The sequence below is a fragment of the Cynocephalus volans genome, chromosome 4 (assembly GCF_027409185.1).
Source record: "Cynocephalus volans isolate mCynVol1 chromosome 4, mCynVol1.pri, whole genome shotgun sequence".
In the NCBI taxonomy this organism is placed as follows: domain Eukaryota; kingdom Metazoa; phylum Chordata; class Mammalia; order Dermoptera; family Cynocephalidae; genus Cynocephalus; species Cynocephalus volans.
This window is the reverse complement of record NC_084463.1, coordinates 103,200,779-103,217,687: the sequence shown is the minus strand read 5'-3', so window position 1 is coordinate 103,217,687 and position 16,909 is coordinate 103,200,779. Positions and strand designations below refer to the sequence as shown.

The 16,909-nt window shown below is 40.2% G+C and overlaps 1 protein-coding gene across 1 annotated transcript; it reads right to left on the bottom strand.

Annotated features, from left to right (window-relative positions):
- Positions 1-5,828: 5,828 nt before the first annotated feature.
- LOC134377146 (olfactory receptor 52B4-like) lies at positions 5,829-6,767 on the bottom strand. The gene has a single exon (XM_063095762.1). The coding sequence runs from the start codon at positions 6,765-6,767 to the stop codon at positions 5,829-5,831; it is 939 nt and encodes a 312-aa protein (XP_062951832.1).
- Between the last annotated feature and the right edge of the window lie 10,142 nt (positions 6,768-16,909).

Genomic DNA, 16,909 nt, shown 5'->3' with positions numbered 1-16,909 from the left:
GAAGAACCAGTTCCACCCTGTGGAGAGAAAGGATCCTAAGTCCCATGGTCATGTTGTCTGAGAAGGGGGTGGATGCTACAGCTTGACCTTGCATCCCCTGTGCCTAGCACAGTGCAGGGACAGAGCAGGTTCTCAGGAAATAGTTGTTGGAATGTGTACTGGAGTCCAGCTGAAAATCTTACTTGGGCTGATGATGGGAGAGGCTCGTACTTCAGTCTGTGTAAGACCAAATGTTTATACTGACTGCACTTTCAGGAGAAGTGACTGATATAGCAGTCTGGTCAAAAAATATTTCCCACTGCATTTACAAGGTGTGGTGATTTTCCTTTCCTTCCCTACGTTTGTACTCTGAAAGCCTTCAATGTACTTTGGAAATTCAAAAGGAGATAGGATCTCCAAGAGGGAACCCCAATAGAGCCATACTAGTTTTCTTGATGATATAGCACATGTTCGGCTTTTTACATTTTTTTATTGACATAAACGTGTGTTCAGAAAAGTGCACATAATGTGCAAATCAATTATTCTTTTTGTAACAAATTCAAGACACTCCTGTAATAGAATCTTTATCCAGAACCACAATATTACCAGCACCCCAGCAGATCCAATTCAAGTCATAACCCACAAAGGTAATCACTATCCTCACATATACAGCATAGATTTATTTTGATTTTTTGAATCCTATATAAATGGAATTATACAGAACCAATTATTTTATGCCTAGCTTCACTTTCCCTTCATAATGTTCATAACTCAATATTATGTTTGTAAGATTCATCCTTATTATTTCTTATAATTGCAATTCATTTGTTCTCATTGCTATTTCATATTGCATCATTTGAATGTACTACAATTTACTTATCCATTCTATTGTTAATGACATTTAGGTCATTTCCAGCTATTGAGGCTATTAAAAATGTAAATAATATATTTGTTTTATAAATATATATATATTTATGAAAATAATGTAAAATATAGAGCTAGCTCTTACACCATCTTTAAGATCGTGGTGAACATTGTCAGTCAGAGCTTCTGCGAAATCTTACAAAACGTGTTTCCACTAAATCAACACTACCCGACAGTCTGGACCCCACATATGTACTGTATAGAATATCCTTGCATATCTTTTGGCATATGTGTGTGTGTATACTCTACATGTGCACACTGAGGGATAGATATCTAGAAGTGTAATTGTTGTGGTCTATTATGCTTTTGAATGAGTTTTCATTTTAGGTGAAACATGAAAGAAGTAACTGTATTTTAATCCAGACTCTGCGGAAGATCGTACTGATACTTGATCCTACATCTTCTCCTTCTCACCCACAGGTTTTCATTCAACACCCCCCATACCTGCCACATCATAGTCACCAGCTTCTCTCTTGCATCACTAAAGGTGAAGCAAAGGTCATCCTCATTCTTTCCAAAGCGATCACAATGACAGGGAACTAGAAGCAGAAGAGAGGGAGTCTAGAGAAACTTGCAACTACCTTAACTTTGTGGCATTTATTTTTTAATATATAAGTAGAGAAAAAGCTGGTATTTGCGACTACCATGGTGTTTAGTTCTTTGTTAGAGACTCATCTGAGTTTAGCAGATGATTAGTAAAAATCTGTGGAGCAAACTGGGGAGACACCTTGCCTGAGGTCATGAACACAAGGGAGTAAAGAAGTTCTTAAAGAAGTTTGGCTCAGAATGGATTAAAGACTTAACTGTAAGACCTGAAACCATAAGACTTCTAAAAGAAAACATAGGAAAACTTTGGCATTGGTCTTGGCCATGATTTTTTATATATGATACCAAAAGGCACAAGCAAAAAAAGCAAAAATAAACGAGTGGGACTACATTAAACTAAAAAGCTTTCTGCATTGCAAAGAAAACAACAAAATGAAAAGACAACCTACTGAATGGGAGAGAATGTTTGCAAACCATATATCTGATAAGGGGTTAATATTTAAAATATGTAAGGAACTCATACAACTCAATAGCACAAAAACAAATAACTGGATTTAGAAATGGACAAATGATCTAAATAGACTTTTTTCCAAAGAAGACATACAAATGGCCAACAGGTCCATTAAAAGGTGTTTGAGGGCCGAGCCCGTGGTGCACTCAGGAGAGTGCGGTGCTGGGAGTGCAGCGACACTCCCGCCTCAGGTTCGGATCCTATATAGGACTGGCCGGTGCACTCACTGGCTGAGTGCCGGTCACGAAAAAGACAAAAAAAAAAAAAAAAAAAAAAGGTGTTTGACATCACTATTAATCAGAGAAATGCAAGTCAAAACCACAATGAGATATCACCTCACACCTATTTGAATGACTATCATCAAAAGGATGAAAGATAACACGTTTTGGTGAGAAAAGGGAACACTTATACACTCTTGGTAGAATGTAAACTGGTACAGCCATTATGGAATACAGTACAAAGGTTTCTCAAAAAATTAAAAATAGAATTACATATAATCCAGCGGTCCCACTTCTGGGTATATATTCAAAATATATACCCAGATCCTTCTCAAAGAGGTATCTGCACTTCCATGTTCATTGCAACACTATTCACAATAGCCAAAACACAGAAACAACCTGAGTATCTGTAGAATGAATGGCTGAAAGAAATGTTTTGTAATATTATGCAGACATAAAAAAGAAAGGAATCCTGCCATTTACAAAAGCATGGATAACCCTCAAGGGCATTATGCTAAGGGAAATAAGTCAGACAAGAGAAAGACAAATCACTATGATCTCACTTATATGTGTAATCCAAAAAAGTCAAACTCATAGAAAGAGAGTAGAATGGTGGCTGCCAGGACATAGGGGTGGGGGAAGTGAGGAAATGTTGGTCAAAGGGTACAAAGTTTCAGTTATAAGACGGATAAGTTCTGGAAATTTAATGGACAGTATGATTACTATAGTTAACGATACTGTACTCATACTGGACGCTTGAAATTTGCTGAGAGAGTAGATCTTAAATGTTCTCACCACACCAAGAAAGGAGGCAACAATGTGAGGTAATGCAAGTGTCCACTAACTCGATTGTGGTCATCACTGTATAATATACAAGGGTACTTCAAAAAGTTTGTGGAAAAATGAAATTAAAGATAATTAAAAGATAATTCAAATCTTTCTATGAACTTTTTGAAGTACCCTCATATACATATATCAAATCATCACATGTACACTTTCAATTTATACAATTTTATTTGTCAATATTACCATCAGTAAAGATAGGGGGAAAGTTATATTGTTCCCAAAAGAACTCTGTTCTGTTTCTAACAGGAAAGAAAAATATTAATTAATTAAAAATAAAGTCACCTTTTTCTGAACTAATTAGAGAAAAACATAGAGTCTGAATAATTCAACTTTTATGCATCTGCTTCTTCCACTTTTCCCCACTACAAAGTAAAAGAAGAATATGTCCTAAAAAACATGATAGTCCAAATTTAGCTTGCATTTAACTGCAAGCTAAGAAAAGGTTAGAAAAGAACCAACACGTGTTCTTACATTATTGAGTCATGCAAGAGGCACTTTATACATACTTTATTTATCCTAGCAACAATAAAATAAAAATACATTTATTAATATTTGCAGTGTAAGAAAAAGACTATTTTCTAGATTTGAAAGTGAATATTATAAAATCCCATATTTAAAAATTTGTTTTCATAAGTTTTATAACTTTTTACAAGAGGAAATGAGTGTTTAGTTCTTCCACCTAAATTATACCAGTGGTATCAGGCAAATCAACCTAAATGGAAGGTGTGATGATCTTTTGATGTGTCAGCTTGACTGGGCTATGAGCCCTTAGTTATTCAATCAACCTAATCTAGATGTTGCTGTGAAGGTATGTTGTAGATGTGACTAAAATCCATAACCATTTGGTTTTAAGTAAGGGAGATTATCCTACATAGTCTGGGCGGGCCTAATTCTATCAGGCAATAGGCTTTAAAAGCAGGACTGAAGCTTCCCTGAAGGTGATGAAATTCCACCTGTGAATAGCAGCTTTGGCCCATGCCCAAGAGTCCCAGTCTGCCCTTCCTGTCTGCCTGCCCTGTGGATATAGGACTTGTCTTGCCAGCCCCCACAATTGTGCAAACTAGTTCTTTGCAGTAAATCTCTTAACATATATTTACTACCATTTCTGCTTCTCCCACTGAACCCTGATTGATATGAAGGCCAGGACTGAATAGCAGCAGTATCTGGTGACAAGATACACTTTCCTTAGTTTAAGTTGAAACAATGGAGCTCTATACCTGAGTCACAGCAGACTATAAGAGAGCCCTATCTCTCCAGGAAACCTTATTCCTTATCTAAAATAGAATCTCAGATGGCCCTCCACACATCTGCTAAATATTTCATGGAAAATTTAGATACTGTACAAAAATGTCAGTGACTTTGAAAATAGTGTATGGATAAAAGAGTTGTTTCCAAGGATGAGTAATGGTCTATCTTAACAACAAACAGAAGGGAAATCACATAATGGAAAGATGAACAGAAGAGATCCAGGTCATGAATCCTCAGGCAAGGTGACATCACAGAGCTAAATCAAGATAAATTGGCAAAGTCCACCAGTGCCTCGGGTGATAAATCAAAGGAGGAATATAGAGAACTCATGTTTATGTACACGGGGATGTACTGAGGAATGGTTGGGTTGTGTATGTCAGGTTCATGGAGAAATATAAAGGAAAAAAAGGAGGGTAGATTATAAAATCAGCTTTTGGCTTCTCCATGTTTCTGCCTTGGGGTTGAGCAACGTAAATGATGATTTGCTCCCTTCAAATGATACACCGGTGGGAAGAGACTATCATAACGATATAAACTTAAATAAGTCATTTTTCAAAGTCTGAATTTCTTGGAATATCAGGTTGCCATGATATTTGGAGATATACATTACACAGATGACACTCTCCCTTCGGTCTCTACCAAAAAAAAAATCAAGTAGTAGAGACTTCATAGTATCTTAGCTTTGACCCCCACTAAGAGTCACTAATAAGTGATCTACATACACCCCTGCTTTTCACATAAAAATTCTCCTGAGAAATAAGGGAAGAATGCACCAACACTAAACCTAATTTTGATTAACATTGTCCTTTAAAATTCAAATAAAACCTGTTGACTGTGCTGATATCCTTTAATTCTGCAACTTCCTTTTGAATTAGGAGAGGCAGAAATTATTATACCAAAATTTTAAAGATAAAGAAGCAAAGGCAGAAAGGGGAAGAAAAATGTAAAACGTATCCACTGTTTACTCTTTGTCACATATGTTCCAGATCCTGTTTAAACTTTATTTTATTTGGTTCTACCACAGCCCTATGATAAAGGTACAATCAGCGGGACATAATCAAGAAATTTGAAGATTATGATGCCCTCCCAAATCTAATTCAAAATAAAATGTTTTTAAATGATAGCAAATGTACATATATAATTATACTAATATACATTCTGTCTAGATGTTTTAATTATAACGCCCTGGAAAGTTCTTTGTACATAAAGTTTTCTTGTTAATTTGGTTACTTTGGTTTTGATATTCTTCTTTTTCTGGTTCCCTAAGCATATGCTAAGAAGAGTCTCTGAGAGAATAAGTGACTTGCCCAAGGTCAAACACATTATTATCGGTGAGGCCAGGATTCAATCCTAATTCTGATCTCAAAGCCCATGCTCATTCCTAAACACTACCTTCTCAAGGTCAGAGGGCAATCTGACTTCCAAAATCATGACAAGTCACTTTGTTCCCAGTCAGTGGAACTTTTAATTCATAAGTCTCTACAACATAGGCCAAAAGAGTGTGAGGCCCTCTACTGGTAAACATACAACCTGATCAGTCAAACTCAGCACTGTTTTCACTGTGAAGACAAAGTACTAAGCACATGCTCTCGAATCTGCCGGGTCTTGATCCCATAAATAATGGGATTCAGCATGGGAGGGGCCAACATGCAGACATTGGCCAGCAGAATGTGTGTATGGAGAGGAACATGGTGTCCAAACCGTTGGGTAATTATGGTAAAAATGCCAGGCAAGTAGAACATGGAAATGACCCCAAGGTGAGAGCCACATGTGCCCAAAGCCTTTTGCCGAGCCCCTCGGGAGGGGAGGTGGAAGACTGCATAGAGGATGAGGCTGTAGGAAATTAAAATGAACAAGGCATCTAGTACTACAGTAGAGAGAAGGACAGACAAGCCATACCAAATATTGACACGAATATCAGCACAAGCAAACTTGGCAACAGCCATGTGCTCACAGTAGGTATGTGGCAGCAGATTGCTATGGCAGAAAGGCAATTGCTTCACCAGGAACACATCTGGAAGTATCACACAGAAGCTTCTCAGGACCACAGCTAAGCCAACCCTTATGATTACTGCACGACTGAGCACTGTGGTATAGTGCAGTGGGTTACAGATGGCCACATAGCGGTCAAATGCCATCACCAGCAGAATCCCTGATTCAGCAATAAAGGTAGCATGGATGAAGAAGATCTGGGTGACACAGCCATCAAGGGAGATCTCCCCAGCATGGAACCAGAATATGGATAGAGCCTTGGGCACAGTGGTAGTGGAAAGGATGAGGTCAGCCACAGCCAGCATGCAGAGGAATAGGTACATGGGTTCATGGAGGCTGCGTTCAGTGATGATGATGAAGATGAGGAGGCTATTTCCAAGGAGAGCAACAAGGTAGGAAATAAAGAAGGGGAGAGAGATCCATGTGTGCTGGTCTTCCAGGCCAGGGATGCCCAGGAGAATGAAGAGTGAGTGGCTGGTACCAGTGTAGTTGGGGGTCTCCATGCCCAGAGCAGGTCACCTGTGTGTTGGTGTGTAGAATTTGGCAGTCACTTCTTCTCTTGTCCCAAAAAGCTGAATGGGGTTGGAGTAGGGGAGGAGAAAACAGATCATTTTTATTAAAGGGAGCAGTGAAAGGGGTCCTGTTCAGGAAGTCAGGAGATGTGGGTTAAAATTCCTTGCCTATCTATTCACTAGCTATGTGATCTCAATAAAATTATGTCCCTTGTCTGGGTCTCTCTTTTATCATCGTAAAACTAAAGTTGGGGAGAAGATTAATCACATCATCTGTAAGAGAAGTCTTCCAGCTCTAGAATGCCATAGATCTTAGTCTCAGGTTGTTATAAACAGTTAAGAGTCATGAATAACACACAGTGCAATTTCCACTTTTGCCAACAGAATGTGATGTACATTTCAAAAGGAAATGGTAACTGAGTTACCTATCAATTTAGCAAACCATACTGAGTACCTACCACGTGCTAAGCGTGGCTGCTTGAGGACCTACTTGGGAGGACACAAACAATTAATCAAAATATTTATCTATATAATGTTTATTATATTCAAGTCATCTTTTCCCTCTTCCTCCTCTTCAAGGATAAGCCCCCCATCTGTGCACTGGACCCCAACACTCTCTTCTCTTTAAGTACCTCTCCACATTAATCCATCACTCTCTGGTAATTTCAACCTCCACCTCTGTGTTGGTTCCTTCTCCTTACTTTGTAAATATGTTTGGGTGTCTCGTCTGCCTTCACCTTGGTTTCATGAAAGAAGGGATGGGCTCTCTCTTCATCTGTCCTCTTACCTCTCTCTTAATCTTCACCCACTGCCATACTTATAACCCCAACATGCCACTAAAGCTTCCTTTTCAATGATAATCTATCACACTACAATTGCTACATTTCATGCCACTTTTTCATTTCTTATTATTCATAATCTCCAAATTCTGTTAATACTTCTTAGTCTTATAATAGAAATCATTAAATACCTAGGTTTATTTGTTAGTTATTTGTTAATTATAATCCTCAAAACAAACCTGTGAAATTCAAATTATTACTATTTTATGCAAGGAGAAACTAACACTCAAACAAGTTAACTTGTCCAAAGCCAATCAATTGTTAGTAGCTAAGCTGAAATTTGAATTCAAGACTGTCCAGGCTCAAAGTTTTCATTAGTTTTAAAAACTTACATTTTGTTATGTTGACTACCTATACCACCTTTCTTAGGCTTCCATCCCACTCCCTTCTCATTCTCCTACTTAGGCCCAAACCTCTAAGACATGTAAGACAGTACAATATGGGAAAAATAATATGGACTTTAGAGTCAGATCTACCTGGGTTCAATTCCAGTTCTGCTGGCTACAGATCCACATACACACACACAAACTTCCATTCAGAGGCATATTTGTAAACACATTCATTCATACAGCCACCATCACACATATTCACTCACATGAATCCTGATGAAGATTCTGAATACTGACACATTTGCATAGTTCACACAAACGGCCCTTCACTATGATGCTTCACACACACGTACTTTTAAAAGTCCCACACACACATGTACCCACACAAATTCACACACAGTCATTAATTATCCAGTCAAACTCACTCTCAAACACGTAATTTATTGCTTATCTAAGTCATCTTCTTATGACTCACACTTTATCCCTGCCTCCAGCCTTACCTAGTGCCAGAAGAGAGGACCCTGACACAATTCAGAGGGCAACACCCTATTCTTGAACTACCCAAACTTGAGTCAGAGATATATAATGTGAATGCCAGTTGGGACTTAGTTCCAGGAATCACCAAACTGCAGTCTGTGGGCCAAATCCTGCCCACCACTTGCTTTTGTAAATAAAGTTTTAATGGAACACAGCCATTCCCATTTATTTATATATTGTCTATGGTTGTTTTTGTGGGACAGAGTTGAGTAGACCATATTTGGAGACTAAAATATTTACTCTGGCCCTTCACAAAAAAAGTCTCCTAACCCCTTCTTTAAAATAATCTTGTGATGTAACTTACTATTTTCAAGGGCCTCCAAAGGGAAGGCAATTTTCCCGAGATCACAGAAGAAAAGAGTTAAGGAAGACTAGCAGCAAGTCATCTTGCCTCTCACTCCACTAGTATGTCCACTGTGCCACAAAGCTTCTGCCAATACATTTTGGTCTGCCCTCTCTGACTCTGCTCTCAGGGAATAGAGAATTCCAAATATAACTTTTACAGGGTGGCCAAATAATGAAGGGAATCCATCATTGTTTCCCACGTCTCTCATCAATAAATTCAGTGTTTCCCCTACCTTCTTTATCACACTTAGTCAGACCCCACAGTTCATGCCCACAGGCAGAAGGGCCCACAGAAGCACCAGGCTATGCTGATCAGTACTAACCCACATCTCATCCTTATCCCAAAGTGCCGGTCACAGCCATCATGCCCCAGCCTTGATCCGAGGGTGTCTCCTCAACAAGTGGACTATGTGCAGGGGCCAGTGGCCCAAGCTGGAGGAGGGACTGCAGGACAAATTATTCCATCTCTGAGTATCTTCAGGGACCATGGGCTTATCCATATGACTTTCTTCTCCCCTAGGATCTCCTCTACTGCTAGTGACATAACTGCAAAGCCCTTAACTCTTTCACTGCGTCGATACTGGGAGTCCACCATGCAAGCATGCTTGAGGGGCTCCATAGCTTGGGAGAGAAGATTTGGTGGGAGAGAGATTTAGAGGGGAGAGGTCAGGGAAGAGTGTGGGAATATGGTTAGCGACCTTCAGCAAGGCCCGAAAACTTGCTCCATGTCATTCTCTTCAACCCTGACTTTCAGAAGGCACAGAAGCACTTTAGGAGTTGGAATCCTATCGATTTTCTCAAACAATCATTTATTCACTCACCACCCATTTGACTAACATGGGTTAAGTGCTAACTATGTTGGCAGCACCATAATAAAATGTTGAACAAAATTCAGTCCATTTAAAATGTATTTATATTGTTTTGTCTATACAACTAATGCTTTGATTTCATCATCCAGTGATTATCAGTGGAGCATTTTCATTGATAACTCTCCAGGCTTTTTCTTCCCCTATTTATGTTCATCCTTGTTGCTTCAAATGGCAGGACTTCTTTCTTTTTAAAAGCTGAATAATGTCCCATTGTACATATATTCTCATATATATATATATATATATATATATATATATATATATATATATATATATATATATATACACATCATATTTTCCATATCCATTCATCTTTACTCTGTGCTCTTGATTCCGTTTCCTTCTTAGTTCCAATTGCATTTCCCTTCATTCCACTTCAACTATGTGCTCCCGTAATCACACCCTTTCTACACTTTTGAGTTCATTAATTCAAACATCCCACTGTCTAGCCACAATTAAGTATTTAGTAACTACATGTATTTTTTAACTTCACCAAGACTGCTAATCTATTTTTTATTAGAAGTTCATTTATCTTTCAAGTTCTTATTTTATTTTTAATTGGCAAATAATTATATATATTTATGAGGGAAAATGTAATGTTTTGATAAATGTATACATTGTGGAATGATCAAATCAAGGTAATTAGCATATACATCACCTCAAATGTTTATCATTTCTTTGTGGTGAGAATATTTAAAATTCTCTATTCCAACTATTTTGAAATGCACATTGTTATTAACTGTATCTACTGTGCTATGCAATACAACACTAGAGCCTATTTCTCCTACCTGCAATGTTGTATCCATTGACCAATATCTCCCCTTTCCTCATCCGCTTCCCCATCCCCATTCTCAGCCTCTGGTAACCACCATTCTGCTGTCTACTTCCGTAAGTTTGACTTTTCCAGATTGCACATTTAAGTGAGATTTTACAGTATTTCTCTCTCTGTGCCTGGTTTATTTCACTTAACACAATGTCCTCCAGGTTCATCCATGTTATTGCAAGTGGCAGAATGTCTTGTTTTTTTAAGGCTAAAATAGTATTCTATAGTGTGTATATACCTCATTTTTTAATCCGTTCATCCACTGATAGATACTTAGGTTGTTTCCATATCTTGGCTATTGTGAATAGTGCTGTAATGAACCTGAGAGTGCAGACATCTCTTTCACATCTGATTTCAATTCTTTTTGGTATATACACAGTTGTGGGATTGCTTTATCATATGACAATTCTATTTACAGTTTTTTGAGAAAACTCCATACTGTTTTCCAAAATGACTGTACTAAGTTATAATACCACCAACAGTGTATGAGGTTCCCCTTTTCTTGCCAACACTTGTTATCTTTCATAGTCAATCTACAGGTGTGAGGTGATATTTCATTGTGGTTTTAATTAGCATTTCTCTGATGCTTGGAGATGTGAGATGTGGAACATTTTATATATATATTTGTTGGCCATTTGTATGTCCTCTTTTGAGAAATGTCTGTTCAAGTCCTTTGCCCGTTTTTAATAAGGTCATTTGTTTTCTCATTATTGAGAAGTTTGAGTTCCTTGTACTTTTTGGAAATTGGCCCCTTATCCGATATATACTTGAAAATATTTTCTCTCAACCCATGGGTTGTCTCTTCACTCTCTTAATTGTTCTTTTGCTGTGCAGAAGCTTTTTACTTTGATAATTTTGCTTTTTTTGCCTGTGCTTTTGGGGTCATATCCAAGAAATCTCTGCCCAGACCAATGTCATGGAACTTCTCCAATATATTTTCTTCTAGTAGTAGTTTTCTAGTTCAGGTCTTACATTTAAGTCGTTAATCTATACACAAAAAAGAACAAAACCCACTGGTAGAACAAAAACACAAACAAGAGAGAGAAAGAAACTATATATTACCACCTCAACAAACCATCAAACATTGAGACAAACAATAAAACAGGAAGAAAGGAACAAAAGATATCAAACACCCAAATGAAAATCAATAAAATGCCAGGAGTAAGACAGTACCTTTCAATAACAACCCTAAAAGTAAACAGATTAAATTCCCCACTCAAAAGATACAGACTGACTGATTGGATTAAAAAGCTAGACCTAACTATATGCTTTCTTCAAGAGACTCACCTCACCTGTAAGGATGCATATAGACTAATAGTGAAGGGATGGAAAAAGATATACCACACAACTGGAAGCCAAAAACAAGCAGGAGTTGCTATTCTCGTGTCAGATAAAATAGACTTTATTTTTATTTATTTATTTGTTTATTAATTTATTTTTACAATCTAAGAAGTTGTTGTCAAGCTGTTGGGGGGGAGGGGAAGGGGGAAAGGGAAGGAAGGATATGGTGAGAGGAGGAAGGCTGGGCATCACTGAGGCCTGTGGCATCCCCCTCAATCCAGCAGGGGAACCCAGGGAGCTCCCAGTGGTGGCTCAGTCATCACTGGACTAGATGCAGACTTCAGAGGGGTGTGACTGAGGCCCTTAGGCACCCACCACCCTAGCTTGGGAGCCCAGGGCACTTCCAGTGGCAGTTCAGTGGTCATCACTGGGCTGGATGCAGATGTGGGAGGTGTGGCTGAGTCCCTCAGCCCACCACCACTCCAGATCAGGAGCTTCCAGTGCTGTCTCAGTGGTCATTGCTGGGCTGGATGTGGACATCAGGGAGGCATGGCTGAGACACTTGGCCCTCCTCCCACCCTGGTTTGGGAGCTTGGGGGACTTCTGGCTCTCTAGGTTTTATAGGTGTTCTCTGGTAGTGTTAGACCTTTACTGGTTAATATCAGAACTTCGTCTTTGATCTGTGGGTTTTTTGTTTTTTCTTTCAGTTTCATGTTGGATTATTCACTACTCCTGCCACTTAAACTCTGCACTGGAACTAATTTGTTGTCCTTTGGTTACTTCTAAAATGGGAGATTCCTGTGGGAATCAGCACTTGAGCCCTGTGGTTGAGCTAAATTGCTGTTTTGCTGCTGATTCCTTGGGGAAGGCTTTTTGTGCAGTTCAGGTTTTAATTTTTTGACCTTGTAAGCACTTCTGGGTCTTGTGAGGTCTGGTCCACCTGGGTTGTGTGGAAATTCTGGTCTGGGCCTGAGACTTTTCAGCAATCTGCACCCCCTGCAGCTCTATATTCCTGACCAGTCTCCACTGAGCGGTCCTGGGCTGATTGGAGGGCAGATCAGCCATCCATGTGCCCCAGTGTTCCCCCAATGGGCCTGTCTCCCCCACTCCCTGCACTCCAAACACTTCCCATGAGATGGGCCATGTGCCAGGCCCTTGTGATGACTCACCGGCCTCTTAGTGGTTCCTTTTATCAGTTGTCTGTGGCCCCTCACTCCTATGTGGGTCTATGGGAACCCTGTTAGTGGTCTTGATGGCCTAAGGGCTACCAAGGCCCTCTTCTCCCCTGCAGCCTCCAAGCAACTTCATACAAAGAGCACAGCAGTGGCTTTTTCCAGCTCTTGCCAGCTCTTGCTCTGTATGCTCACCATTGCCAGTCTTGAAGTGGTCAGGGCTCAAAATGGTCGGTGCAGTCCTTTCTTTCTGTCATCATGGCTTCTCCTGCCTTCGTGAACTCCATAGGTCTGTCCCCTTCCCCTGAGCTCTAGCGGCCCCATCTTGACAGTCATTGCTTTTTAATAGTTGTAAATTAATTGGTTGTGGGAGAGAGTGATGCCAGGTACTGTCTCTTCCTCCATCTTAATCAAAAGTCCAGATAAAATAGACTGTAAACAAACAACCAAAAAAAAAAAAAAAAACAAAGAAGGCCATTATATTTCGATAAAGGTACATATTCAGCAAGAAGATATAACAATCATAAATATATAAACACCCAACACTGCAGCACACAGATGTATAAAGAAAACACTGTTAGACCTAAAGAAAAAGATAGACCCCAACACAATAATAGTTAGGGACCTGAACATCTCTCTCTCAGCATTAGGCAGATCATGTAGGCAACAAATCAACAGAAAAACACAGGATTTAAAACTTTGGACAAATTTGACTTGGCAGATATCTACAGAATATTTCATCCAACAACCACAGAATATATACTCTTCTCATCAGCACATGGAACATTCTCCAGTATAGACCACATGTTAGATCACAAATCAAGTCTCAACAAATTTTTAAAAATTGAAATTATTTCAAGTATTTTTTCAGGCCACAATGGATTAAGACTAGAAATCAATAACAAATGAAACTCTGGAAACTATACTAATACATGAAAATTAATCAACATACTCTTGAACGACCTATGTGTCCAAGAAGAAATTAAACAGGAAATCAAAAAATTTCTTGAAACTAATGAAAATAAAGACACATCATACCAAAACCTGGGGGATACAGCAAAAGCCGTACTAAGAGGGAATTTTATTGCACTAAACACTTAACATCAAACCATATGGCTTTACTGTTGAATCTTACCAAACCTTAAGAGGAATTAATACCAATTCTCTTCAGACTTTTCCAAAAATTAAAACAGAGGTCTTTCTCCCAAATTCAATGCAATCCCTATCAAAATACCAATGACATTCTTTACATAATTAAATTAGACCCAAACCTCTCACCGTATACCAAAATCAACTCAAAATGCATTAAAGATTAAATGTAAGAACTGAAATTATAAAACTCTAAATGAAAACATAGGGGAAACACTTCAGTAAGTAGTACTGGGCAAAAGCTTCATGAATGAGACTTCAAAAGCATAGGCAACAAAAGCAAAAATAAGTAAATGAGATTATATCAAACTAAAAAGCTTCTGCACAGCAGAAGAAACAACAGAGCAAATAGACAAGCTAAAGGATGGGAGAAAATATTTGCAAACTATGCAGCTGACAAAGGATTAATATCCAGAATATACAAGGAACTCAAAGAGCTTAACATTAAAAAAAAGAAAGAAAAAGAAAAAGAACTCAACTAAAAAGATCCAATCAAGATGGCAGAATAGAAGGTACACAGCGTCACTCTCTCCCACAAATCAATCAAATTTACAACTATAAAAATGTAACATCAGCCAAGCCGGGGCTGCTGGAGCTCAGGGGAAGAGGAGGAGAGACCTACGGAGTTCATGAAGGTGGGAGAAACTACGATGAGAGAAAGAAAAAGCTGCTCTGAGCATTTCGGCCGCGGCTGCTTTAAGGCTCAACCTGCTGAGTACATAGAGCAGGAGCCGGCAGAAGCCGCATCTGTGCCCTTCAGATGGAGTTGCTTGGAGGCAGCAAAAGAGAAGAGGGCCTTGGTGGCCTCCAGGAGAGCAAGACCACTAATAGGGTTCACAGGGACCCACGCAGGATTGAGGAGCCAGAACTGAAAAAAGGGAGTCGTTCAGAGGCTGGTGAGTCATCTTAAGGGACCGGCACAGGGCCCATCCCATGGGAAGTGTTTGCAGCATGGGTGGTGGGGGAGACGTGCCCACCAGGGGAACACTGGGACACAACAAGGACAGCTGATCTGCCCCCCAGTCAGCACAGGACCACTCAGAGGAGACTGGTCAGGAATGCAGAATTGCATGGGGTGCAGTTTGATGAAAAAACTCAGGCCCAGATCAAAGATTCTACAGGGCACAGATCCACCAGGTCTCTGGAGAGCTGGAAGTACCTATATGGTCAACCATTAAACCCTGAGATGCACAAAAAGCCTTCCCTAAGTAAACAACAGCAAAGCAGCAATTTAAACAACCACACAGCTCAAGTACTGGTTCCCACAGGAAGTTCCCCCGTGTTAGAAGCAAAGGACAAAAAATTAGTTCTGGCCCAGGCATACCCCAAGCACCTTGGGGCCTGCCTGGGAACCAGAGGCTTGGATCTGGGAACCGGACCCCACTCCCACCTTCAGGCAAACTGCACCAGTGCTTCAGGGCCAGAGTGGGGACCTGAAGCATGGAAAAGGGGACTGGACCCCCCTCCCACAACCAGGCACACCACACCAGCACCTTGGGGCCTGTCCAGGGACTCGAGGCAGGGAGAAGGGGACCAAACCTCTCTCCCACAACCAGGCACACCAAGCCAGTACCTTGGGGCCTGGCCATGGTCCCAGGGCATGGAGAAGGGGACCGGATCACCCTCCCACAACGAGGCACACCATGCCAGCACCTCAGAGGCCACCCAGAGACCCAGGGCATGGAGAAGGGGATCGGACCTCTCTCCCACAACCAGGCACACCATGCCAGTGCCTCAGGCCCTACCCGGGGACCTGAGGCATGGAGAAGAAGGGGTCTGGACCCCTCTCCCACAACTAGGCACAGGGCACCAGCACCTTGGCACCTGCCCAGGGAGCAGAGGCATGGAGAAGAGGACCAAACACACCCCACAACCAGGCATACCACCAGTACCAAGGAGCATACCAAAAACAGCACCTCCACGTGGGTAGCCCACCACAGCCACCACAATAACCATGCTGCTGCAAAAGCGGCTAGACACCACAACCACCATGCAGATGGTCCACGAACCACTGGAGTGCATTCACACAAGGAGAGTCACCAGCAGAGACAAAAAATGAAGAGGATGTCTCTCTCCACAAAACCCATTTCAGAGTGACAGAAGGAGCATCTGCTCTATGATAATATTGGGGTATCCAATCACATCTCTCAGCATTGGACAGATCATCTAGGCAACAAATTAGCAGAGTAACCATTATTCTTTCAGAAGGAGAGAAGAAATCTAAGGCAATTAGAGGGGGGAGGGGGAGGGAATGGGGGAAGGGGAGAGATTGGACAAGGGGCATAAAGAATAATTACGATTTGTAACAATATATATGCTAGTAATATTGATTTAATCAATATATCTCAATGTTCAACCCCAAAAATATGTATAATCGATTTTGATTCAGTAAATAAAATAAATTTTTTTTACAAAAGAACCCAACTAAAAAATGGGCAAGGGAGCTATGTAGGCATTTCTCAAAGGAAGACATAAATATGGCCAACAGACACTAAATGCAAATCAAAACCCCATTGAAATATTTCACCCAGTTAGACTGGCCATTATCAAAAAGACAGAGAACAACAAATGCTGGCAAGGATGCAGAGAAAGGGGGACCCTCCTACGCTGCTAGTGGGACTGTAAATTAGTGCAGCTATTATGGAAAACAGTATGGTGGCTATTGAAACTACAGGTAGAATTACCATACGATCCAGCAATACTACTGCTGGGTATATATCCAGAGGAATAGAAATCATCATGTCAAAGGGATACCTGCATTCTTGTGTTTTTCACAGCTCTATTTACAA

Coding starts and splice junctions, on each gene's coding strand:
- LOC134377146 (XM_063095762.1), bottom strand. CDS start 6,767: ATGGAGACCCCCAACTACACTGGTACCAGCCACTCACTCTTCATTCTC.